Genomic DNA, 27,348 nt, shown 5'->3' with positions numbered 1-27,348 from the left:
CCACAGTTACTGAGTAGCCTGGCTGAGTGTGGCTTCCAGAACAAAGCTCTTTAAAACAGAAAAATGAGGTGCAATTCAATGACCAGAATTTAGAGAGATGACTGTGCAAAACACTGTTTATGGATACCTAGTTATCCACTGACTTACCTCCTGCATCCACTGTCCTCCCCAAGCTCACCCACACCACCCACACACCCCCACTGGGCTCAATCACTCCCAATTCCCAAACCACCCAGCACTAAAATCTCTCAGCAGCAGGCTGTGTGTGGAGAGAGACAGGGATAGGGGAAGGAGACACAGCTCAGTCCTCTCTCATCCGCGGGGGCCAGAACTGCTCTACACTCCCGATCCACTGCAGCCACCCAGGTGGACACTGCCTTGCCCTGGCTGTCCTGTTGGGAGCTCATTAAAAATAATTTCTCCTGCCCTGGTGGGTGGCTGAGTTGATTGGAGAGTCATCCCGAACACCAAAAAGTTGCGGGTTCAATTCCCAGTTGGGACACATACTTAGGTTGTAGGCTCAATCCCTGGTCAGGGCACATACAGGAAGCAACCAATAGATGTTTCTCTCTCTCTCTCTCTCTCTCTCATCAATAAAAACATATCCTTGGGTGAGGATTAAAAAGAAAAAAGAATTCCACCTTTAACAGATACCTCTGTGAGTCCCAGAAAGCACGGTATGCCCCATCTCTAACTGTCAGGGACTGCCTCACCAACAGAGCTTCAAAATTACAACGTGGGTTGCCTATACAGCTGACCTCCAGAAGAATGGGGTTGCACACACAAATGCCACCTGGGGGCCACATCTCCTGCCAAACTTTTTAAAACAAAATATCTGTTCTTATTAATAACAGGAATTTCTATAAACAATGTAAAATATAAGCCCTGAAACTCAGAAAAATATGAGCAGCATACAGGACATTAATAACTGAAAAGAGCTCAGGAAAAAATAACATCAGTACACCAACAAAGAAAAGAAACAGCAGTTTACCAAAAAAAAGAAAAATTAGAGGTCTATACACATTTAGAAACACTGTTCAAGTTCACTAGTAATCAAAGAAATATAAATGGAAATTAAATAACTTTATTTTTGTCTTTTAGATTAGCAAAGATCAAAAAGAATAACACCCAATGCTGATAAAGGTGTAGTAAAACAGGCACTCTAACATGCTTGTACAAGCAAAAAAGTATAGATTTTTTCTAGTGGGCAATTCAGAAGTAGCAATCAGAAAGCATAAAGGTATACATACCCTCCAAACCAGCAATTCTACTGCTAGTTATTCTAAAGAAATGAATGGACAAGTACCTAAATTATGTATATAAAAATATCACTATTTAGATGAGCAACAACAAAAATAGAAAAACTAGAGGTAAAGATTCAACAATCAGAACATAAAGAAAACAGAAAATAAACATTATATATACATTCATTAAACATGACAATATTTTTTGGCAGTGGAAAGGTGTCCATGATCTAATATTTAATGGGGGGAGGAGGTACATGTTCCAAAGCAATATTAACAAATATGCTTATATAATACTTATTATATAAATCTGGAAGAGCATAAATCAAAACATCATGCTTATTTCTGGGTGGTGCTATTTTCTTTCAGCTTACTTTATTTCTTCTTATTTTTCTTCAAAGACCATGAACTAATAGCAATTTTTTAAGTTACAAGCTGGGCAAAAATAAGAATTTAACATTGTGAAGGCATGGGAGGAAAAAAGCAGGAAGACCAAGACTTTACCAGCTGTCACAGTCCTGCTGTGTAACAGCAGCAGCATGCAGCTTATTCCTGAAATTTGTGTACAGGGGCCTGAAGGTCAATCCATGCATGAGTCAATAGTCCCAAGTAACGACAGTAATCAATCATCACAAACAAATAAATATACCATGTCTCTCTCCCAGCGTCCTTCCTTAGGATGGTCTTAGAAGTAAAAATCATCCTAATAATGAAGTCCTTTGAGCATATCAGTGCCAAGCCAGATCCCATTTATCCAGAAGTCTACTCGGTGGCCAAAAAATTACTAAACGGACCACAACAAACATAGTACACATGGTGTTGAAGAAATCTGAAAGCAGTCACATTGGTTTTATCTGCTCTTCTGACATGGCAGGTAGCAGTAGCCCTGTTTTACAAAACAGAAAGGCTAAACCTCAGAGATAAGGAATTTCCCAGGTCACACAGCCAGTGATTAGCAAATCTGAGAATTGTACCCAGATCATCTGAATTTAAAGTGTCCGACCGCTGGCCAGTGTGGCTCAGTTGGCTGAGCTTCATCCCACACACCGAAAGCTTGCCGGTTCACTTCAGGTCAAAGCATATGCCCAGGTTTCAGGCGCAACTGTGCAATCGATGTTTCTCTCTTTCTCCCTCTCCCTTCCTCTCTAAAATCAATAAAAACATTTTTAAATAAATAAAATAAAGTGCCTGACATTCCTTCCATTCCACCATGTTGCCACTTAAATAGCCAAGCCAAAAGCTTAAAATCAAGATTAGCAAGCAAGCATAAAAGCAGCTATATTTTCTTAGCTCCCCACCCCAAAAAAGTATGCTATCTATACTTGCTTTTCTTCAGATTTCAGCAGAACAATTACCACACATCTGGATATAGTTAATTTGTATTGTTTTGCTTGGAAATTCAAATGAACCTGGGATTTTAAATGTTTTAAATGATTAAACAGATACCATTCACTGTTTAGCAATACCACTCAAGGGTCTGTTATGAGTATTTATTTTAAAATAACCCCATTCAGCCCTGGCCAGTTTGGCTCAGCGGTTGGAGCGTCCGCCTGCGGTCCGGAGAGACCCGGGTTCGGTTCCCACTAAGGGCATGTACCTCGGTTGCGGTTTGTCCCCGGCCCCTGGTTGGTCGTGCGGGTGGCAGCCACTCGATGTGTCCCTTTCGCATCGATGTTTCCCTCTCTCTCTCTTCCTCTCTCTCCCTCCCACTCTATCTGTACAAAAAATGGAAAAATGTCCTCGGGTGAGGATAAAAATAATAATAAAATAAAATAAAATAAAATAACCCCATTCAGCCCTGGCTGGTTTTGTTCAGTGGTGAGAGCATCGGCCCTCAGATCAAAGAGTCATGGGTTCGATTCCCAGTCAAGGGCACGTACCTGGGTTGCAGGTTCTATCCCCAGCCCTAGTTAGGGTCCTGCAGGAGGCAATCAATGAATGTCTCTCTCACATTGATGTTTCTCGTCCCCCGCCGGACCCCTCCCTTCCACTCTATCTAAAAATTAATGGAAAAATATCCTCAGTTGAGGATCAACAAAATAATTAAAACAGCCCCATTCAAAAAAAAAAATTAGTCTCCATTTTCCAAAAACACTAAAGGTGTTTATCAGCATTTGTAGCTGAATTTGAACATAAGTTTTTCTGAAAGAACAACCCAACTCAGGACAAAGTATGAAATGTATCAAAAAAATTTTTACTACTTGGCAACAGACTCTGGGAACACACAGATACACAGGAGGTGGCACAGCTCTGTCACTTCCAGAGGAGGGGTCCATTGCAAGCACCCAAGGACCTATCTGGCGGTTTTCCCTCAGGAGCCATCACTGAGGCCCTCTGAGCCCTGCAAGGCTGACAAGCTATTCCAGGGGCACCACCACATCACGCACAATGTGAATGCTGGCCCTGAAAATGTGCAGTGCAGCAGCCCTACAGCCCTAGCTCTTTCCCCCAACAAAAGGGACGAAGACAGAATGCACTCTCCTCACAGGGTGGCTGGCAGACTCGAACAAGACGATGTGTGTAAAGCAGAATACCTGGCATATAGTAAAAGCTCAATAAAAACTACTATAACGGGGGGATGGGATTGGGAGGAGGGTGTCTATGGGGGGGGAAGGAGAAACATCTATAACCAAAATAAATTAATAGAAATTGCAAAAAAAATTAAAATAAGAAAAACTACTGTAATTACTCTAACACAAGGTCCCTGTCCTCCAAGAACTAGCTTATATAATCATTCTCAGCCAAGTTCCAGGGTTGGGAGCTTTAATGGAAACAGAGGTCTTCAAAATCTCTTCTCTCAAAGTCATGAAGTTCTGAGACCCAGCAGGAAAGGGACTTCTACTGCTTTTCCCCAAATCAATTTAACCAGATCTTTTTAGAAAAAAAGAAAAAGGCTGCTTGCTTCTTCTGCTGAGGGGTCCATTGTAAGCACCAAGGACCTGTTTGGTGCTGTGGCCTGCCACGGTATAAGATGTATGCAGCGATCAAAGAGACACACCGAACTTTCTAATCTATCAGTGTCAGCTCTTCCTAACAAAGTGCTTACTCACACTTGCTCATTGTTAGTCCAATGGGCACTCATCCTGGGTGAAATTTGGTGCTTTCCACAGCCCATGGATTGGGATCATTTTTCACTCTGTTCCTGTCTACAGGGCCGAGTCACCTGCCGCCGGTGCTTGCTCTGGAGGCCAACGCGGCCAATGTGGGAAGGGCTGATTTATGAATATAAAACAATGCTCTGCCAGGGGACCACGTTCAGCCACTAGAGAGCAGTGGAGCACCTCTCATGGCTGGGGGAAAACTCAGACCCTAACTTGAAGTGGTTTAATTGTATGCATGCATTTCATTATAAGTCTTGGCCAAAGCTTCCAGGCGAGGCAGGCCAACCAATCAGACAATCTTGCATGGGTTGCTGAAATCCAGATTTGTCCTTTGTCAGCATAAACAGTTTAATTTGATGTTTTCACTCCTGAGTAAGCACTGAGTATTACATTTAAACCCCTCGTGAGGGGAAAGAATGCTTCCTTTTCATCAGCAAATGTACCTCAATGTCAGAGTCTTTTATTTCCAATGAATAAAAAAATATTCCATTTAATATGTTTAGAAATAGATTTTTAAAGCATTCAACATTTTCACTCAAAATTAATTTCTCAAAAAGGGTAGTTCCTTTTCTAAACATAATGTAGTCAAAAAGGAGTTAAATTTTACTCTAAGTAAATAATTTAAAACACCACTTGAAGGGAACAGGAATTATTCTTATAATTACAAGTGCAACGTCTCACTGACCTGACAGATTATAAACACTTATTCTTAAGAAAAGACAAACAATCAGGACATCCAGGCCTAAGATATGAAAGGTTTTATTTTATTCATGTATTTTAATGAAATGCCACAAGATATGAGGACAGAAAATTGTTCTTTAAACAGAGCAGTCACATAACCCATGTGCAGGGGATAAGGAGGAGGATGAAAATTACCTTCGAGTACACCTCTCTAAGCAGTCTGCACATCGTCAGGCCCCACCAAGAAACAGAGGCTCTCACCCAGAAAGCGTGCTGCTGGGCGCAGGGCACCCACGTCCCCTCCTGCTGCAGGAGCTCAAGGCAGTCTGAGCTGACAAGTCTTTCAAAGGCATCCGTCCCTCTGGTCCACATTTCAAAATAACTTCCCAAATTGCATTTTATTCCACTTGCAGGTCACTTCCAAGTTTTCATGTCTCTCAGAACACTCAAGGGCAAAGGACCACAGAGTCTAATAATGTGTAAAACACACCTAGTCTTAATTATAAGTAAAAGTTTATCTTATCCATAGAGTCTGTGTGCAAACAATAAGAAATCCTACTTACAAAAAAATGTAAAGCCCTGTTACATATATTTATCTCCCTTAATTCGTCTGTGGACTAGATGCTATTATCTCCATTTTCTAGATGGAAAAAATAAAGTTCAGAGAGGTGAAGGAACCTACCCAAAATCACTCAGCTGTCAATGGCAGATCCAGCTGACAGTAAATCCCCAGTTCTAAGAACTCTGCAGTGAAAAGTCTTCTGACGCATAAAATGACTTTCCACTTATCTGTCCAATAAGACAGTAAAAGAACATCAAGCCTTAGGTTCTAAGAGTATAACCTACTTTTCTGTAGCAGGGCCAATTCTGAAACAAGAGCAGGTAAAGATGAATTAGTTGCCTCACTCTCTCTGAAGTGGGATTTAAGAACAAAGGACTGCATTTAACTGTTCTGAACATACTCCTGGGCAAGGGCTTTTACTTGGTTGTAGACTATGGACTGAACTCAAGTCAGAAAAGACTTCATGGCAAATGTTAGAGCAGGAAAAAAAGGAAGAATAGCATCCTACACATTCATTTAATAGCTCACCATTTTACCTACAATAGACATTCAACATTTTTATGCAGAATCAAGAACACAGTCCACTCTAGAATAGATTAAGACCTGGCCAGGGCTGGCTATATTGCATTCTCGGTATGTAACATGATGAATTTTAGAAATAAATATGTTCTCATTTCCTAATAAAATGGCACCATCTATTGGCTTAGTACCACCTTTGCAGCAACCAGGAATCAAGATGCATAAGTCAACTTTCATGGGCTTTTGGTTCCCTGTTGTTTAAGTCCTGGTATTCTACAGCAGCACAAGTTTTAAAATACAAAATCCATGCATTGCACATTTTAAATCTTCTGAAATGCATCTTATACTAATCAAAACAGGAAAAACTGCCAGAGAAATCCTAGTACACAGATCTGCACAAAGAGGATGTGTTAGCACTAAAATTATCAAAACACCATGCATCAAACATCTACACTGTGCTACATAAAGATTGTGATATATGGTATCCCACTTAATCCTCACACATTTTCCTGGGAACAGTTCCTTTCACCACCATTTTACTGAAAAAGACATCAATGCTCATACTCAAAGCTAGATTTGAACCCGGTTGGACTCCAAAGACCAGCTCTTTTCACTGTCCCACACTACCTCAAAACACAACACAAAGAGCAACATGTGCACGGAAGCACCTGGTGTTTCACAGTGGGTATTCACACACAAAATGACACTGCAGCATCCCAACAGCCCTGTGATCTTCCCAAGTCAAAAACAATCAGCTTGTTTTTAGAAATGAGGGGTTTCAGGTACAGAGAGGTTAGGAGACTAGCCCTGGTCAAGCAGGGCTGGGACTGAAGCCAAGGCTTCCATCTCTTTTTCTAGGATTACAGTTATACCTCAGGTGGTTACAAAAAGCCAGCTCTGAGTAGTCACTGACAGTATGAACAAAGCTCCCACCAGAATGGGGTTCCCTCCACTGCGCAGCCCCTGACCCAGAGAGAGCACGGGCCGAGGCTCACTCCAGTGCTGACGGCGACACATGCCTATGGAACCCCCTCTAGAGTCACAACATGGCCCATAAAAGTCAGGAAAAAAGATTTCCAGCAACACTAGAGGCATTAAGTCCACATGCCCTGAGATGGCTCTCATGTAGGCCTATGAACTAAATACTCACAGAGCTCACACCTGATCTAAGAGTTGAAAATGAATGTGGAAAAATATCTGCCATGTTCTAGTGCACTAATTTCATACAGCACAGGAACATTTTCAAAATCGAGTCGTGGAGATATCAAAACATCTGCACACAGGTTGCACTTCAGTGTAAAAAATATAGAGAAAATGGCAGGCCTGAATTCCCTGCTGATGTTCTTAGTTCCAGTTTAATTTCTAAGACTCTTTTTTGCCCACAAGGGAAGACAGTGGTATGTTTACGACTCTGTCCAGAATCTTTTTAATTGCTAGGGGGCTCTGTAAATTGGGACTTAAGAGGTACTTTCCAGTAATTAGGAAATTGCATAACCAGTTTATCTAGAGATCGAATTTTATCTGAATGGCCCTGACAGTGACCCCAAGTCATCCCTAATGATGCATACCAATATTTATTCCTAAAGTCAGAATTCCTAAATTGTCCAAGGGCCTCATTTCCAGGAATGTCGTGCTTGAAATTTTATTCATATTAATTCTCTATGTGAATAAGTGGGCAAAAAATAATTTTATATATCTTGCCAATGCTGCTACAAGGAACACTGCCAAACTAATAGCAAAAGATGGTCTCCAGGCTTCTCCTGACACTACTTCAGTTTGTCTAATAAAGGAAAGCTGGCAAGTTAAAAGAATAAGCTAATTAATCTGAGAATTAAAAGAGCACCCACATTTTGTCTATAAAAAAAATAAAACTGTAACCCCTTTCCCTTAGTAGAAAGAAAAGTCAAAGAATCTTGCCCAGCTTTCAATAATCACATTAATCGATCATCTGCAGTCTCTTGCAAATTATTCTCTTAAAAGAGAAATAATTAAATAAAACATAAGGGGCCCCTGTTTTTTGAGAATAAACCAAATCACATTTGGTCTGGACCACATGCCACACACACTCACAGCAATAGCACAGCCAAGGGGGAACAGTCTCAGAGACTGGGATCCCATCCCACATCATGCACCTCCCGGCTGTGTGACCTTAGCATACCTTTGTGAGCCTCAACTTCCTGATTGGTGAGACAGGGATAACAGCACCCACCTCACAGTCTTGTCAAGATTAAAGCAGTAAAGCATCTCATGACGCTGCTGGGTGCATGTTGCTCTCATGGTCAACATCACGTCCATAAAAAAGGTTTTAGGACAGAAGCTGTCCAAAGGGCACACCATATGGAGTTTGATACATTCTCCTCCTCAGTGAACCCTCGGGAAGGCGAGACCTCAGAGAGGAGCTCCTGGACTCTGGCTCAATGAGCTGCGCCAGCATGTTCAAGATGCGCACGGCAAGACAGGTGTCTCCTAGTCAGTGTAAATTAAGAGTAGCCTTCAGGCGCCTGGCTAGTCGCCAATACAGGCCCATCGGTAGACAAAATTTGGACACCCTTGTCTTACGGGTAATTTGTAGCTTCCAGCTCTTACTGTCAAATCACTCAGATAAAAAAAGATTAATTACAAAGTTATTTTTTTTCTTATAATAAAAAAACTTATTTAACTACAGTTTGAGAATTTACATGAAATATTCATTTTCTCACTTAAGCTACATTTATGAAAAGCCTCAATCCACAGTGAACGTTAATGCTCTATGGGTACCTTTCCTTTAGGAGGGCCCTCTATTTTACCTACAGTTTGAGGTTTGGTTTGTAGCTCACCCAAAATCAGTAACGTGAATTAAAACAAAGTCCACCAAATTCTGGCAATTCTGGCAGTCTCTCTCAAAATCCAGCTCCCAGCCCCTTAGGGGGGAAAAAGAACAAAAAGTACCAATAACAGAAGACTGCCTTGTTAGGAAGAAAGGCAGCCCTGCACAGCTCCTACCACAGGCAAAGATGTGTACAAACCCAGCTCAAAAGTGAATAATGGCTAAAGAATGACAAAGGCAAAGCCAAGGCAGCACAAACTGCTTTTCTTTTACATTCTCTGGGAAAAGGTTCCTCTTCCAATGGACTCAGATTAGAAAAAAATAAAAATAAAAGTCCTGTCCTGGGGTGGTAGAATTGTGTATAATTATTAAAATTTTCCTTTGATACTATAAAACAGTTTCAGTAAATACTGTATTTAATATGCAGGATAGAAAATCTGCACACAGAGCAGTTGAAAACATGCAAAACAAATAAACACCCTTTGGGAATTTGCATAAATATTTTCACTATTTAGAAGCAAGGCTTAATAGCTTAATGAAGTAACATCTGTAAAATAACAAAATCAAAGCAGCTGTGTTATACTGGGCTTGCTTGAGTTAGAAACAAGGGTTCAAATCTCAGCTTTGCCGTTTACAGGCAGAGCATTAAGAGGCAAGTTACTAAATCTCTCGTTTAAGTTTCAGGTTTCTCATCAATAAAATGGCAATGACAGCATCCTTTCCACAGAATTTCAACGAAAAATAATGTGACAGCACCAGCATCCTCTGGCACAGAGACAGACACTCCACTCCATAATGTGCTTAAATTTAAACTAATACTAAGCTTTAAGAACAACAACACCAACAAAAACCCATCACATGCAATGCTTTCTGCTAACCTGGGGCCACACAAATGTAACACAATCTAAACCACTCTATCCAGGATGCTGTAAACTGCTAGCTCACCAACAATGAACAGCAGCTAAGGTTTCTAACACTAAGTTTCAGCTGTTCTTTGGCACAATCGAGTTACAGAATCACAAAATTAATTCACCATCAAATATTCAGAGTCACGCAGGAAGAACTCTGGGAGTACAACACAAATTCTACTCTGAGATCTCAAGTTTTCACAGGGGCAAGAAAGACAGGGGCTGGGAAAAGTGCAGTATGGACAAGATTGGAATCCTGGATTCCTGTTTCACATCAAATGCCCTGAGGGGAACACACTAACTCAGCCTGGGGCAGTCCCACGGAATGGTTTCTGGGCTAGACCTAGGATGAGGGGTAGGAACGATGGGGGGATCTCTGAAGAAGGCAGCAGTGGGGTGTGAAAGCCTGCTCAAGGAGGCAAGGGAGCCTGTTGTACAAGTGGAGGAGGAGTGGGAAAAGGATCTGGAGCCCAACCAGAAGAGAGGTGGCCCCAGGTGAAGGAATTACTCCAACACTACGGTCAAGAGCCAGGAAAGGACCAGCACTGGAGAAGACAGGAGAGGATAAATGACAGCCTAATCAAGCCTAATGGTTGGCTGGTTTCTGTGATCTCTGTAATGACAATGGTCATCCCTACTGCCACTGGACCCATCTACCCCCTCAACATTTCTGGCCAGATATAATCTCCCTCCCCTCCAGATGCCCCCATGCCAATCCTCCTCCCTATAGGTGTCAGACTATTCTTTCTAACAAGCAAATCTAAGCCTATCATTCCTGGCTTGAAAACATTAGACGGAAATCTCCAGGGCAAAAATCAAGACAACTCAGCTAGGAGCATCGGGACCCTCTCCAGCCTAGCTTTCCAGCCTTGCCTCTGTTCCCTCCTCCTGAACATCCACATCTTTGCTTCTTTTTTTTTTTTATCCTCACCCGAGGACATTTTTCCATTTTTTGTTCAGGTAGAGTGGGAGGGAGAGAGAGGAACAGAGAGAGAGAGAGAAACATCGATGTGAAAGGAACACATCGAGTGGCTGCCACCCGCACAACCGACCAGGGCCGGGGACAAACTGCAACCGAGGTACATGCCCTTAGCGGGAACCGAATCCGGGTCTCTCAGGACCGCAGGCCGACGCTCTAACCGCTGAGCCAAACCGGCCAGGGCCACATCTTTGCTTCTGTTGCACCCCCTGCATGGAACACTCCTCCCACCCTATGCACCTGCCTCATCCATCCAGCAAACTTGGGCCTTTCAGTTCCTAGACCACACCAGTCCCTGTGCACCACAGGGCCTGAAAAGGCCTTCCCTTAGGGGTAGAGACTGGGGAAAGCAAATTCCTGGCTAATTCCTACTAATCATCCAAGTCTCAGCTTATGTTACTTCTTCCCATCTTTCACTCATCAGACTGGCAAAAGCACGTTTTTTGAGAAAAGATATTCTCAAATTATCAGAGAAAGATATTCTCATATTTTCTTGGTAGGAGTAAAAACTCCTGCAATCTTTTTATAGGGCAATTTGGTAACAGCTCTCAAAAGGTAAAACACACTGTATGACCATCTGTCATTTGGGCTGTGCAGAAGCTGTACTTCCTACGTCTGGGGAACTTCACCACCGTATGAGTGGGTAACTGAGCTTCACCAATTAGAGGTACCCCACCCACCCTTACAAGGAGCTCTGGTGGTGAATGAGATGGCAGGAAGACTGGGTTCCCGAGGCAGCCAGGGCAGTAAAGCGAACAGCAAACCAAGGTACAGCACCATTCTGTACTTGTCTGCACTAGCCCTCCTGCAGCATGATTTCTGACATTGTTCTCGGCCCCAAAACCAGTTCTTGCCCTCCCGGCTACTCTGTGAGCCACCTACCATCCTTAAAAAAGGCCACTACTAGTAATTTATCTAAATTCTGTACTTACACAAGTACATCAAGACACATCTGTTGCAAATATCTGAAAAACGAAATATCCATCAATAGGAGAATGGGTCAGTAAATCATGGTACAGCCATACAACGTAAGTCTATGTAGCTGTTATTATAGACATGCTATAGAGCCACATAGGTTGATACAAAAGCGTCTTGAAAAGAAGTTAAAAGTAAGAGAACAGTATGTACAGTATGATCTCATCTGTGTATTTTTAATAGGGATAGAGAGACAGATGATAGATGACAGAAATATATGAAGGTGTATCATAAAACATTTTCTGGGGGGAAAACACACAAAATTCTTAACAGTGGTTACTCTGGAGGAAGGATATGAAATAAGAGATTCTTTTTCATGGAATATTTTTCCCAATTGAATGTTTGGTCATGTTTGTAAATTACTTTAATTAGAAATGTTTTAATGTCACTTGCTTGCCCTGGCTGGTTTGGCTCAGCGGTTGGAGCGTCAGCCTGCGATCTAGAGAGACCCGGGTTTGGTTCCCGCTAAGGGCACGTACCTCGGTTGCAGTTTGTCCCCGGCCCTAGTTGGTTGTGCGAGTGGCAGCCACTCGATGTGTCCTTTTCACGTCGATGTTTCTCTCTCTCTCTCTCCCTCCCACTCTGTCTGAACAAAAAAAGGAAAAATGTCCTCTGGTGAGGATAAAAACATAAAATAAAATAATGTCGCTTGCTCCGTAAGGACTTCCCAAATGCCCATTACCCATATACTCCTTCCTATTATTCTCTATCACTGTTCTTTCCCTCCAGGGCACTTAGCACAGTGTGTTCTTTTACATTAATGAGTATTTCCCTGTTATATTCCTGTCTCCCACATAAAGCTGTAAGCTCTGAGGGCAGGTGCTGACCACTATATTCCCCGCACGCTGCAAAGGGCCTAGCATATAGTAGACGCTAAATAAATATCTGATAAATGAATGAAAGTAATTTATCCTTCTTTTAAGATGAGCTCAAGATACCCTGCCCGGTTTGGCTCAGCGGTTAGAGCATCGGCCGGCAGTCCAGAGAGACCCGGGTTCGGTTCCCGCTAAGGGCATGTACCTCAGTTGCAGTTTGTTCCCGGCCCTGGTTGGGTTGTGCGAGTGGTGACCACTCGATGTGTCCCTGTCACATGGATGTTTCTCTCTCTCTTCCTCTCTCTCCCTCCCGCTCTATCTGAACAAAGAATGAAAAAATGTCCTCTGGTGAAGATAAAAAAATATATATATATCAGCTCAAGTGAAGTGAAGCTTTTCCTGAAATCCTCCAGTTTAGATGTGACCCTTCCTCCCTTGGGCCTCCACTGGCTTTTGTACTTACTGCCCTTGTCAGTTTATACATTTGTCTCCACCATTACATTTTGAGTATGGTGAGGGCAAAGATCATGCATTCACCTCTACATGTGGAGCCTGCTCTAGTACCTTTACCCAGAAGGCCCTCAAAAAACTGTTAAATAAATAGATGGACAAACTAAACCTCGAAGTAATAAATTACTCATATATTACAATCAGATGTTACTGATGTTTTTGTTCTTAATCTGGTCTCTTATGATAGCAATACCAGATAGTGTAGAAGAATGATTTCTAAATACAGTGATACCTCGGTTCTCGAACATAATTCGTTCCAGGAGGACGGTCGAGAACCAAATTGTTCGAGAACCGAAGCAATGAAACCCAATAGGAAACCCAAGCCCCAGAAAATGCCTATTTACTGGCCTAATTTGTATATAATATGTAGAAAAACATAAGTCTCAACAAGAAATAAAAGTGTACAGTATGTCTAAGGGTTAAATTCAGTGTAAAGCGTGACTCTCTCCACAAAGCGTGACTCTCCCCACAAAGCGTGACTCTCTCTCTGCACTCACACTGATGACGCAAGCAAGGCGCGCTGGGCCGAATGAACGCCATTCGGCTCAACTCGGCTCATCTCGGAAGTTCGAGTTCCAAATATTTGTTCGGATTCCAAGACAAAAGTTTCTCGAATCTCCTGGTCGAATACCGATTTGGTCGAAAGTCAAGGCGTTCGAGAACCGAGGTATCACTGTAGTAGTGTGCTGTAAACTCAGTTGTGGAACCCTAACCCTGGAATCACACTGGACTTGAAGAGACACGAGATCACTGTGAGCCAGGACAGAGCAGAGTGTGGTTGCAGAAGTGAAATGAGCAGACACAAATCTGCTTGACTGCTTTCAACAACTTCTCCTAAATTCAGGATTATGCTTTAAAACAAATTACTACTGTTCAAAAGCAAAGCAAACTAATTCAAATGTTCCCATCTTAAAAATAAAACTGCTTCATATCAATGTTAAATTTCCAGAAATTAATGATTTCATCAAGGTACTGTATAAAATCATCCTATAGGATTTAAAGGTGGAGGATCATGGGACCTGCTATTTACTCTCAAATGGTTCCATACCAAAAAAAAAAAAAAAGTATCAATAATGTGAGAGAGAGAGAGAGAAAACAACTGTGATAAAATGTTAATAACTGACAAATTGGAATAAAGGGTATATAGGACTACTCATTCTTTTCTACAAGTGCGAATTTTTTTTAAGTAAAAAAAAGAAGACGTGAAAGTTCTTAATAGAAAAGGCTATTCTACTATTACATTTAAAAGTATCAGCAGAGAAATAGTACTTTGATAGAGATAACAAATACATTTGAACAAAGCAATTCAAAACAATTCTAAAATTGCTGTATCTTCATTATAAAATAATTATAAAGATTCGTTCATATGGTATCATTCTCTCCACAAACAAGAACAGCTGTTATATAAAAACTTTCTAAGAGGCTAGATAATACAATAGAATAGCCAAGTCTCAAACTGGCAATTTCCCAATACTCAAGGAGGCAGTGTTCCTAGCTCTGCAGAGCCAAGGTACCAAGACCAAAAATGTAAAAGGTAAAAAATCGCAGTAAAAACACCAGGTACACAGAACCTGTTCAAATTTCTGGACCTATACAATTTTTAAAATATGTTTTTAATGATTTTTTTGGAGAGAGAACAAGGGAGAGGGAAAGAGAAACATTGATGCTTTTCTCCTGCACACCCCTACTGCAGATAGAGCCCGAAACCCAGGCATGTGCTCTGACAAGGAATGGAACCGCTGACCTTTCAGTGCATGGGATGATGTTCACAACCAGCTGAGTCACACTGGCCAGGGCTGGACCTATACAACTTGACTCAGAAATTGAACATAAAAGTTAGAACTTACAAACCTTAATTCTTCTTAATAACTATATCACTCTTTTTTTTTTTTTAGTCATTAAAATATATACTCTTGCCTCAGCCAGGTGGCTCAGTTGGTTAAAGCACTGTCCCATACATCAAAAAGGTTGGGAGTTCTATTCCCGGTCAGGCCACATACCTAGGTTTCGGGCTCGATCCCAGGTCAAGGCACATATGGGATACAACTGATCAATGTTTCTTTCTCTCTCAAATCATTAAAAAAAACATATCCTCAGGTGAGGATTAAATATATATATGCTCTTATATAGCACTCAGAGCTAAAATACAAATGTAAAAAGCTGGTCTAAACAGAATAAATACTATTTATAGGCCAAGCACTGGAATTATATGTTATTTATAACTTGGTTATGTATGAAGTATTACTGATATCATTTCACAGGTGAGAAAACTGAGGTTCAGAGAGGAATTAAATGCCCATGATCCCTCAGAGATTAAATGGTAAAGAGGGACTCCAATTACTCTACTTTTTAAAACAATCTGCATGCACCAGGCATGCTCCCATAGCAAGGCCTCCACTCCAGCTTTCCCTCTGCCCAGAAGGCTCTTCCACTCAAACCCACCTTTGCACGAGACCTACCTTGATCTTCCTATTTCACACTACAGTCTGCCTTCCATCCCAATACTCCCAAGTCCCCTTTCCTACATTAAATTGTTTTAACTTTTTGTTTTGAGATGATAAATTCACATGCAGATGTAAGAATACATTGAGCCCGGCCGGTGTGGCTCAGTGGTTGAGCATCAACCCATGCATCAAGAGGTCGCAGGTTCAATTCCTGGTCAGGGCACAAGCCCAGGTTGTGGGCCCGATTCCCAGTGGGGGGCATGCAGGAAGCGGCCAATCAATGTTCTCTCTCATCGATGTTTCCATCTCTCTCTCTCTAAAATCAATAAATAAAAATCTAAAACAACAAAACAAAACAAAAGAATACATTGAGTTGTCATATATCCCTGACCCAGTTTCCCCCAAATGTAATCTTGTATAACTGTTGTAGCAGTGTCATCTACATTACTTTTGTTGTTAATTTTCACCCGAGGATATTTTTCCATTGATTTTTTTTTTTAGATAGAGTGGAAGGAAGGGAGGGAGGGAGGGAAGGAGAAAAACATAGATGTGAGAGAGAGACAGCAATTCGTTGCCTCCAGCATAACCCCAACCAGAGCTGGGGATCAAACCCGCAACCCAGGTAAGTGCTCTTGACCGGGAATCAAATCCAAGACCCTTGGTCCACAGGCTGATGCTCTAACCACTGAACAAAACTGGCCAGGGTATGTTTTTTTTAAATCCTCACCTGAGGGTATTTTTTACCCTTATTTTTTAGAGAGAGTGGAAGGGAAGGAGGGAGGAAGGTAGGGAGGGAGGGGGAGAAAAGAAGAAGGGTGGGACAGGGAGAGAGAGAAACATCAATGTGAGAGAGACACACATTGATTGGTTGCCTCCAGCACACGCCCTGATGGGAGCTAGGGATTAAACCTGCAACCCAGGTATGTACCCTTGACCAGGAATTGAACCTGCAACCCTTTGGTGTGCAGGCCAACCACTGTGCCACACTGGCCTGGGCTATATTACTTTTTTTCTCCTAGTATTTATCACTAGCAAGTGGTATTTATAGTAGTTGTTGTTATTGTCTGCCCACCCCCACTAAAATAGAAAATCCTTGCAAGCAAGAGTCTTTATCAAAATTTTGTTCACTGTTATATCCCAAGCACATAGAACAGGGACCAACTTATAGGAAGAACTCAATAAGTATCTATAGAATGAATCACTTTATTGCACTGCCTCCTCAAAAAAGAAATAGACCAGCTCTTTAAGAGACATCTTGGTATATAAGAGGATTCTGAAACATCAGGAAAACATTACACTCACCCATGGTGACATAAGGCAACTTATCAGTTGATCCATGAGGATAGATGCTGTAGAGGTGAGGTCCAGTAACATCTACGCCCCCCAAAACTAGGGCTGCACCAATGTAACCTTGATACCTGGTGATCAGAGTATGAACAAGAAACAAAAAAAATTAGTCTACATTGCATCACTGTAACTTAACCAAAAGTAAATGAGAAGTCAGGAAACAAAAAGCTTTTCTTATACTGCCACTGCTTCATTAAATGGTTACAGCTTTGATGGGAACAAAATAGGGAATGGAAAGCATGTTAGTTGAACATCTACTGTCGGCCAATAAAAACTGTAAATTGTGTGAGATAATCCACATACTTTAGTTCATCTCAGTCTCTCACTCCCTTTAAAAGAGGACTCTATAATTCTCACTTCAGAGAAGAGAAAATCAACCTAAAGACATTAAGTACTTGCCCAATGTCTCAGAGCCAAGCTTGGCTTACTCCAAAGATTATCAGCACCCTTTCATCACACCTTTCTGTGATCAGCAGATAAACTCCCCTCCAAGTTAACGAGGAGTCGCTAAACTCAAGCTGAATGTTCAAATTACCAACCTCACTGTAGCCTAACAGGAAAATGGCTAATATTAAAACACCTTCCTATGAATAAATCCACAAAAGTATAATAATGGATATGAACTCACATTGAATAACAGAGGGAAGTATTTCATCATTCAGGGGAGCAAATGATGAAATAACTCCATGATGGCCTATAAAACCTACCACCATCACCTACAGGATAAAGCTATACCACCCAGGAACATGGACAGGAATATGTTTTCCACCCACCCCACCCTACCTCCGTTTAATTGTGCCTGTATTTGTTCCTTTGGACCCTTTACCTGGCTGGTTTTCTACTTCTATAAATTGTTTTCCTTGTATTTGGTTCAATTATTTACCATTACAATTATTATGCTCGATAAATATGCTGGATTTCGAGTTCTCCACTGTGAGCCTAGAGCTCTTCAAGAAGAAAACTGAAACCAACACATGCTGAATTTTCCTAATGATCATAATCATTAGAACTGAAATAAATAAACTAACATAAGAACCAATCATAATTTTAGGCTGAGACAGAGCTACCTATCAGAAGTACTCTAAGTAAACAGAAGAGTCAAATCCAATATTTCCCATGTCCCTTGATTGCCAAATTGTTATTTCAGAAAGAATCTTCTATTTGTAACTGAAAAGTTACAGAGCAGGAAAGAATTTCAGAAGCAGCCTCAAGAAGAAAGGGCCTAGACAGGAAGAAGGTAGTCCTAAGGCATATGAGCTAGCAGCAAGGTCAAGAATACATTCCATGGCTCTGGGATGAGAAGCCACAATCACGAGACCCACTAATCCCACTCCAGTCCAGTGCTCGATCCACTCACAAACTGCCTACCAAACAGGGTGTTCCAAGTCAATAATAATCAGCTAGTTCCCTTCCAAGCTAAAACATTTGTTTCATGCCTTTAAAAGAGTCTATGATACTGAAATCCTTAAATTGATCCAGAAATTCTACTTCCAGGAATCTAATTCTAAGGATGTAATAAACTAAATATGCATTCACAAGAATGCTTACTATAGTACTGTTTATGATGCTAAAAAAAAAAAAGAACATCAGAGAAAGAATTGGCTAAACTGATACAGCTTGTAACAGAAAACTACACTATCATTAAAAACCATACTACATTTTCTCATCCACTATTGATGGTAGTGCAACTTAGAACAGTATTTCTAGGATAGTTTCAGCAATATGTATCAAAATGTTAACCATGCATATCTTTGCCCCAGTAATTCCACTTCTAAAAATTTATTTCAGAATACATTCTAAGGAATTAATCACAAGTACCTAAAGGGTCTATGTTCCAAAGGGTTTACAAAGTACCTTATAACTTAAATACCTTGAAACAGGCAACATCATTAATGTTCAAAAGCTGGTTAATAGAATTCTATGATACCACCAAAAATTATATTCATCAGTGGTTCTTAAACTTTTATGAGTCACAGACCCCTTTGAAAAACTTACTGAAATTGTGGAACCCTAACTCATAACAAGTGTACAGACAAAAGTTTTTTACAATCAGGAGGGTTACAGGTCTCCAGAACTCCTTATACAACTGACTCATTTTATGTAACTCAAAAAAATGTAAGAAGACATAAAGGACCATAATTATTCTGGTTTAAATTGTTAAATGTTTCCCTCAAAACTTTAATTTTTACAAATTGTATTAAACTAAAAATAACACTGAAGAGAGAGAATTTAGAATTCCTGAAACAGTCTAATGATATTAACAGAAACATCCACTAGATTTAGCTAAATGATTTAAATGACATTGCAAGGACTCTTGAAATACTCTATTTACTATAATTTTACAAGTTTAAAAATTGTTTTAAATGTAATGCACCACACAAACCACCAGAGGGAGTTTTGTATTTAAAATCAAAATCACAAATGTCTTCAGAATTTTTATTTAAATCTTCACCAGACTTTTTTTTTTTTTTTTTTTTACTGATGGAACCCACAACCTAGGTATGTGCCCTGAATAGGAATCGAATCAGCAACCTTTTGATGCACAGATGACACTCCAATCAACTAAACCACCTAGCCAGGGCTCTTCAGAAATCTTGACAACAGATATCCTTTAACAAGTTCTCACACTGTATTGGGAGAATTTATTTGATAGGCAATAATTCCCCAGGGTTAGGCTGATTTTGATGTACATAAATAAACAGAAATCATTGACATAAGGGTTCATACAGCCACAGCTGGAATTAGGTGGATATGACTAGGCTTCCTGCCCATAAGACTGATGAGTCCTGGTCACCTCACCAGTAAAGTGGGAACTAGACTACTGCTGCTGCAGAGCTACATTTAGCCTCATATCCACACACTGTCTAGGGGCCCTGGCAGACTCATAGACGAAGACCTGCAAATGTGCAGGAAGGCAAGGGCCAGGCAGGAAACAGAAGGAAGTGAACTGAGTAGGGACTGACAGGCCAGACACAGGCTCCCATTTCTCAAGGCGACTACTGCTACATGTTACCTCACCTTTTCTGAATTTTTTTCAAAAGAAGCCAGAAATCCAGATTGTTAATTCAAATCTCCCAGTTTATAATTATTGGCCACTATTTTTTAAAAAACACTGTGTGAGCCAAATAAAATTTCTCTAAAGCTGAACATGACCTCTGAGCTGCCTATTACAATCTTTGCTTTCTATTCCTGCTCCCCTTTTTTCACAGACCTGGATGCAGCTGCTGCTGGCTGGGGCAGAGATAAAGAAAATGTTTTATGTAAGAATAAAGGTCTCCAGCCCGGCCAGTGTGGCTCAGTGGTTGAGCATCGACCCATGTACCAGGAAGTCACCGGTTCAGTTCCCAGTCAGGACACATGCCCAGGTTGTGGGCCTGATCCCCAGTGCGGGGCATGCAAGAGGCAGCCAATCAATGTTCTCTCTCACCGATGTTTCTATCTCTCTCTCCCTCTCCCTTCCTCTCTCTCCAAAATCAATAAAGAAAAAAAATTTTTTTTGTCTCCTGCCCTGGCCAGTTTTGCTCAGTGGTTAGAGCACTGGCCCTTGGACCGAAGGGTCATGGGTTCAATTCCCTGCCAGGGGCACGTGCCTGGGTTGCAGGTTCAATCTCTGGCCCCAGTAGGGGTCATACGGGAGGCAGTTGATCGATGTGCCTCTCTCAAATCAGTATCTCTCTCTTGGTCCTTCCCTCCCTCCCTCCCTTTCATTCTATCTAAAAATCAATGGAAAAATATCCTCAGGTGAGGATTAACAAACAAACAAACAAAAAGAATAAAAGTCTCTGGCCACCTCAAAAAATAAATAAAATAACAGTATCATGATGCACACATTCTACAAAGAAAAGAGGAAAGAATTTGTAAAAGGTAAGGCAGATCCCAAAAGGAGAAGCCAGTATTCCAACCTAAGACTAAACACCCAGGCTACTTCCACTATAGTACACTGCCTCTCTTCATGAGAAGCAAATGAAAAAAATGGACTTAAAAGTTTAACTATACAAACATAAAGTGGTGATGTGATTATTAAGAAAGAAAGAGAAACAAAACTACTAAGAGGAACTGTCTGTAGGAGTCAGCAGAGAGTAACAGTCGGGTCAGGCAAGTGACTGCACCTCTCTAAGCCTCAATTTGTTCACATATAAACTGGAAAAGCTGGGACCTCAAAAGTAAAAGAATAAAATGAGATCATGCATAAAGCACTTGGCACAGGACCTGGCACAAACAGATAAACATCAGTTAGTATCAATGTTACCATTTTTCATTTCATTGTTTTTCCCCTTAAAAGAGGGAGGAAAAAACAATCATTTGTGTTTGTTCACAAGATGAACAGCTCTAACTTTCTTCCTATGAACAAAAAGGGTTTTTTTTGTTGTTTTTTTTATCCTCACCCGAGGACATTTTTCCAATTTTTGTTCAGTAGAGTGGAAGGGAGAGAGAGGAACAGAGAGAGAGAAACATCGACGTGAAAGGAACACATCGAGTGGCTGCCACCCGCACAACCGACTAGGGCCGGGGACAAACTGCAACTGAGGTACATGCCCTTAGCGGGAACCGAACCCGGGTCTCTCCGGACCGCAGGCCGACGCTCTAACAGCTGAGCCAAACCGGCCAGGGCCAAAAAGGGTTTTTATCCAGTAATATCCCTATGCCTGAGGAAATGACTCAACTATGCCTGAGGAAATGATGGTCACACGTCATTTACTCAAGGGGAAAAAAACAGATCCCATCAATTCAAATCCAGTATCAAAGGCCTTATGAAATTAAAATGGCTTTTTCGTAACAACTGATTTCTAAAATAAAATGTGTATTCTGGAATACTTTTTCTCTAGCTTCCAGGTTTCCCTTGGCTACAAATCTAAGACATGAGAAAAAGAAGCTACAGAAATCCACATCCCGGAACCTTACCTGAAAAGCATCTGCTTCAGCATCCGATTGGCCGTCACAACTCTGGGAAGGCGGCCAGTGGAGAGGGAGTGGAGCTCCAAGTTGGAAGAAATGAGCTGGGTTGTCATATCTGTGTCTGCAGCTGTCCCAGCACCACAACAACTAAAAAACACAATGAGAAATTTAGCTGAAATTCAATTACCAGAGGGCTCAATTAGAAGTGGAGTTTCCTGTATAACATCCACGAAGTTCAGGTCATAGATGTTCCTTAGTATATCTGCACTGTAACTGTTCTGTCTAACCAAACTTAAATAAACATAAAATTGACAATAAGCACCTAATTATATGCAAATAGATTTCCTGTGGCATAACAGAATATTTGAAATCACTAGTTTCTGGGTTCCTAAAAGAGTGTATATTTTAAAAATCCTACAAATATATCCAAGTTGTACAAAAGAGCAAGGCATGTTAAAAGTCTTGCAATTTAACATTTACCAAGTATTTACCACCAGGTACCAGTCACTGCACTAAATGCTGGGAAGAAGAAAATATGACAAAGTCCTAGCACTTGATTTCAAAGTTGACTGGAGATGACAAAAGTAAACAAAAATTATACCTTGTATAATACAATACAGTAGCACAGGTACAATATGTTAAGGGAAACTGAAGGAAAGAGCAATTAATTCTGATCTCTGAGAAAAGGTTTCACGTGAGCTGAATTTGGAAGAATAAAATAAAAACACTGTATAAGCAGAAAAGAAGAAAGGGTATTTTTAAGGAGAGGCTGGCATAAGCAAAGGCGAAATACCTTGCAGACGAGGGGAATAGAGACATAATGGAAACAGGGACTGCCCAGGCGTAACTAGAGCAGGTGATGGCAGCTAAAGCAGTGTAAACATGTAAAAAGTCTCTTTAAGTTTTTAAAAAGGAAAAGAACATAATTAGATTTGTATTTTACAAAATCCACTATGACAGAGGAATGAACAATAGAAATGGAGAAGAAACCAGAAGCAGAGAAGCCATTTAAATGAAAACTGCAATAGTCCCTCAGAGGAAAAAAATCTGAACTAAGACCTTAGCAGAGGGAAGGACAGGAGGGAATGGATTCAAGGGACACATAGAAGGCAGACTGGGCACCAAATGAACTGAAGACTAAAGTAAAGCAAGAGAGGATTTGAGGATGACTTGCTTAAGTGACAGGTGGATAAAAATGCCATTTTTGGGAGACAGAAAGAAAATACAGATTGAACAAGAGGTTTTAGGGAGAAATAAAGTAAATTCAATTTGCCCCAAAATATTTAAAAATAGAAAAGCTATTCAAACTAATCAATACTTACTAAATGTTAGGAGATATGAAGTGTATCTTTGAACAGTTCTTGTCAGCAACAACCATCCCTTCAGTTGCCCTTGTATCTGCTCCAAGTACTATGCCATCCTATTTTTAAAACAAAAATATTCATAAACAATCTTACATATATAAACAACAGCTCTACTCTAGTTTAGGGAAAACAATGTTGGCCATCCCCTGCTCCCCCAATCACCTACCCCCCCAAAAAAAAACTCCTACTAAAAATATTGTACTATACATTCATAACTCAAGAAAAGGCTTATTAACAAATGTCATTGGTTGAATCCTGAGTAGGTGGTAGAAATTATTTCTGTTTTCAAATGAGGCTCAGAGATTCAATGAATTCCTTACAAATCAAAGCTAATATGGAAAAAGTCTGGACTAGGATGCAGAAAGTCTTCCACTAAAATAGCCACCTGTCACCCTGGCCAGCTTGGCTCAGTGGCTAGAGCATCAGCCTGCAGACCACAAGGTCTCAGGTTCAATTCTCAGTCAAGGGCACGTAGCTGGGTTGCAGATTTGAGGCCTGACCCTGGCCGGAGGAAACCAACCAATGTTTCTCTCCCATATGTGTTTTTCTCTCTCTCTCTCCCTTCCCCCTCCTCCCCCTCTCTCTTCTACTCTCTAAAATTCAGTGGAAAAAATATCCTCGGGTGAGGACTAACAAAAAAAAGCCACCTCTTTACCCTTAACAATAATAACCACTATCTCTTTTGGCTGGAGTTATTATGTCCATTTGGTTGATGGGGAAAGTGTGGCTGTGTGAAGGAAAGTGAGCTACCCAAAACTGGAAGCAGCATAGAAGTTAAATGGTTAAACAGACCTGTCTGACCCCAAATCTTGTGTTCTCCCACTACATGACCCTGCCTTCTAAAGTGCTAACATAAGACGGAGAAGGAAAATGGCCTCCTATCAAAAACTCTGCAAAATGAGAAAAGAATATAAACTGGTGATGAGCACACTAAACCTAACAAATATAAGTCTCTCCTGCAGGACCTTTTTCCGATGTGCTCTGTAACATGTGTCCTTCCCGACGGAGCCCAGAGAAGTAAAGGAGGCCTGGTTCATGCATAACCGCTGCTTTTGGCCTGCCGCGGCTTACCCTATAGACCACCCCCGCGATGGTCGTGCCTGTTTTCCGGGCCGCTGGAAGCTTGAACCCTTTCTTTGCAAAATCAGCTTCCAAGACGGCATTTCTAAAAACAAATGAGAGAATAAAGCGTTAAAGGGGGGGGGGGGGGAGCACATTGTGCCAAACTGACAGGAAATGTACCTAAGAGGGAACTCGGGGGGAAACCTACTATTCACTTTCACGCCCATCTGTTCACTCAATCCTCCTTGCCAATATCAGGACTACTGTCCCGTTTTTGTGTGTTTTCTTTTCAGCAAGAGAGCATCAGACAGGGGCGGCACCTCGCCGACGGACACGGACACGGAGATGGAGGGTGTCCAAGTGCGCTGGGAAAGTGGGAGAGCAGACCCGGCCTCAGGAGAGACCCACGCTCAGGCCCTGATTCCCCTGAGTCACACGAGCCGCGGGCCGCAGGCCGCGCCGTCCGCCCTTCCTCTGGACTTCCCGGATCAAGCCGCGGCCCAGCGCTGACTCCGGCACCACACTCTCAATCCCGCCCTGAACCCGGCCCCTGGAATGGACGCACCTGCGGCAGTTATCGAAAGAGAAACCTCCAACCGGTGGCCGATACACTGACACAGCTGCCATCTTCCCAAGAAAATACTTCCGGGACGGGGGCGGGAGGAAACAAAAAGGAGCCGAGTACTTCCGGTGATGTCGGCGACCTGGACTGCAGGGGCGGAGCAAACTGCAAGCTAGAGCGATTGATCTTAGAGTTGCGAACTCCTAGAGAAGCCTGGAGGTGTTTGGAGTATATCACCCCAAGTGGCGTGGAGGAGAAACTGACGCCCGGGGTGGGGAAAGGACTTGTCCCAACCTGGCCTCTAGCAGCCAGACCAGAGCTGTTTCTACTTTTAATTCGGCCCCAGGGGGCTTCAGTGACAGACACACCCAGGTTCCGGACACAGCCCCACCACCTCCTTGCATTGAGCAAGTCCTCTCAACTCTGAATCTGTTTCCTTTGCTGTCAAATGGAGATAATAGCTACCTCAAAAGTCTGCTCTGAATTGAATAAGAAGAAGCACATGAAAAGATGTCACTAATCATTAAGAAATGCAAAATAAAACTACGGTTCTGCCCTGTGGCCCAGTGGTTGAGCGTTGACCCACGCACCAAGAGGTCACCAGTTCCATTCCCAGTCAGGGCACATGCCCAGGTTGTGGGTCAAATCCCCAGTGGGGGGCATGCAGGAGGTGGCCAATAGATGTTCTCTCTCATCAATGTTTCTATCTCTCTCCCTTCCTCTCTCTCTAAAATCAATTTTAAAAAAATTTTTAATAAATAAATAAAACCGCAATTGGATACTGCTGGACACCTACTAGGATGTTAATCAAAAAGACAGGTAATAACAAGTGTTGGCAAGGATATGGAGAAATTAGATCCCTCATACATGACTGGTGGGAATGTAAAATGGTGCAACTGCTCCAGAAAACAAATTGGCAGTGCCTCAAAGAGTAAAACATAGACCCAGGATTTCTCTCTTATGTATATACCCAAGAGAATTAAAAACATGTTCACAAAAACTTACACACAAATATCATAGCAACATTATCTACAATAGCCAAATAATGGAGACAACCCAAATGTTCAGCAACTGATGAATGGATAAACAAAATGTAGTACATATCCATGCTGCAGAATATCACTCAACCGTAAAGAGGAATGAAGCATTGACACATACTACACGACAGGGATGAACCTCAAAAACAATGTGCTAAGTGAAAGAAGCCAGGCACAAAAAGCCATATATAGTATGGATCCATTTCTATTAAATGTCCTTACTAGACAAATCCATACAGCCAGAAAGATTAGCGGTTACTAGGAGACAGAGGTTGTGGGGAGTGGGGAGTGACTGTTAATGGGTACAAAGTCTCTTTTGGGGATGATGAACATGTTCTAGAATTGCATAATGATTGGTAATGATTGCACAACCTAGTGAATATACTATAAACCACTGAACTGCACATTTTTAAAAAGTAAATTTTGTGATGTTAATTTTATTTCAATTTTTAAAAGGCTGCTGTGAGACCCTGGCCAGTTTGGCTCAGCAGTTGGAGTGTCAGCCTGTGGACCAAAGGGTTGCAGGTTCAATTTTGGTCAAGGGCACGTACCTCAGTTGCAGTTCAATCTCTGACCCTGGACGGGGTCATGTGGGAGGCAACCAGTTAATGTGTCCCTCTTGCATTGATCTTTCTCTCTCTCTCCCAACCTGCCTCTCTCTCTTTCTCTCTCTCCCACTCTATCTGAAGATAAATGGAAAAATATCCTCGGGTGAGGATAAAAAAAACAATTGCTGTGAGAATTAAAAATTATACATGGAAAGCATTCATCCTGGCACATAGCAGCTTCTAAATAAATAGCCATTGTTGTTAATACATGTATTTTATCCTGCCAACGACCCTAAGAGGTAGCTATGTAATTCAATTCATTTTACTGATGGAAATCAAGATTCATCGAAGTGAAGTAACTTGCTCAAATGTGCATAGCAAATAAATGACAGCCTCAATGACTTTAGGATGAATGAATGTATTCACTCAGCAGATATTTATTGAGCACCTACTATATGTCAGACATGTTACTGAATGAATGAATGAGAATGAATGAATGGCATCTCAATCACCTAGAACAGTGTCTGTCACAACTATGTGTTCAATAAATATTTGTCAAAGGTTAAAGCCCTTTCATTACTTCTCAGGGTCTTTTGTGTGAAACCTCACCCACTTGCCTCCATAGGAATCTACTGATGAAAAAAGTTTGAATATCTCCTGTGTCACCAACTCTCTACTTTGGTGAATATAAAAAGTAAAAAGACATGGGCTCCGCTCTGGAGAAGTCCACTTTCTGATGAGAGAGATTCAACTCCATAAGACACAGGCAGGACAGTCCAGGGAAGAGAGAAGTTCCCGGGGTGCTAAGGGCCAGTGGAAGGGGCATGGGGGTGGGGTGGGGGGGTGTTGCAGAAGCCTAGCGGCTCAGAAGGACAGAGTGTGAGCTCATGGGGTGAGAAGGTAGGAGGGACAGACACAGCGATGACCGGAGGTATGGAACAAACAAACCCCAACAAAAATCCCTCAGCACTCATTTTCAGGAACCAGT

The 27,348-nt window shown here is 41.6% G+C and overlaps 1 protein-coding gene across 1 annotated transcript in view; it reads right to left on the bottom strand.

Moving 5' to 3' along the window:
• PSMB7 (proteasome 20S subunit beta 7) overlaps nt 1–24,881 on the bottom strand; it is a 59,998-nt gene extending 35,117 nt beyond the window's left edge. The window contains exons 1-5 of the mRNA XM_036261611.1: nt 24,779–24,881; nt 24,223–24,316; nt 23,110–23,207; nt 21,794–21,934; nt 16,847–16,962 (exon numbers count right to left, since the gene is read on the bottom strand). Coding sequence (XP_036117504.1) covers nt 16,847–16,962; nt 21,794–21,934; nt 23,110–23,207; nt 24,223–24,316; nt 24,779–24,840 — 511 coding nt within the window. The 5' untranslated portion in view covers nt 24,841–24,881. The remainder of the gene's footprint in view (nt 1–16,846; nt 16,963–21,793; nt 21,935–23,109; nt 23,208–24,222; nt 24,317–24,778) is intronic.
• Nucleotides 24,882–27,348: the final 2,467 nt, after the last annotated feature.

Source organism: Molossus molossus, unplaced genomic scaffold, assembly GCF_014108415.1.
Source record: "Molossus molossus isolate mMolMol1 unplaced genomic scaffold, mMolMol1.p scaffold_m16_p_14, whole genome shotgun sequence".
Taxonomy (NCBI): Eukaryota; Metazoa; Chordata; class Mammalia; order Chiroptera; family Molossidae; genus Molossus; species Molossus molossus.
This window is presented reverse-complemented; position numbering and strand designations above follow the sequence as displayed.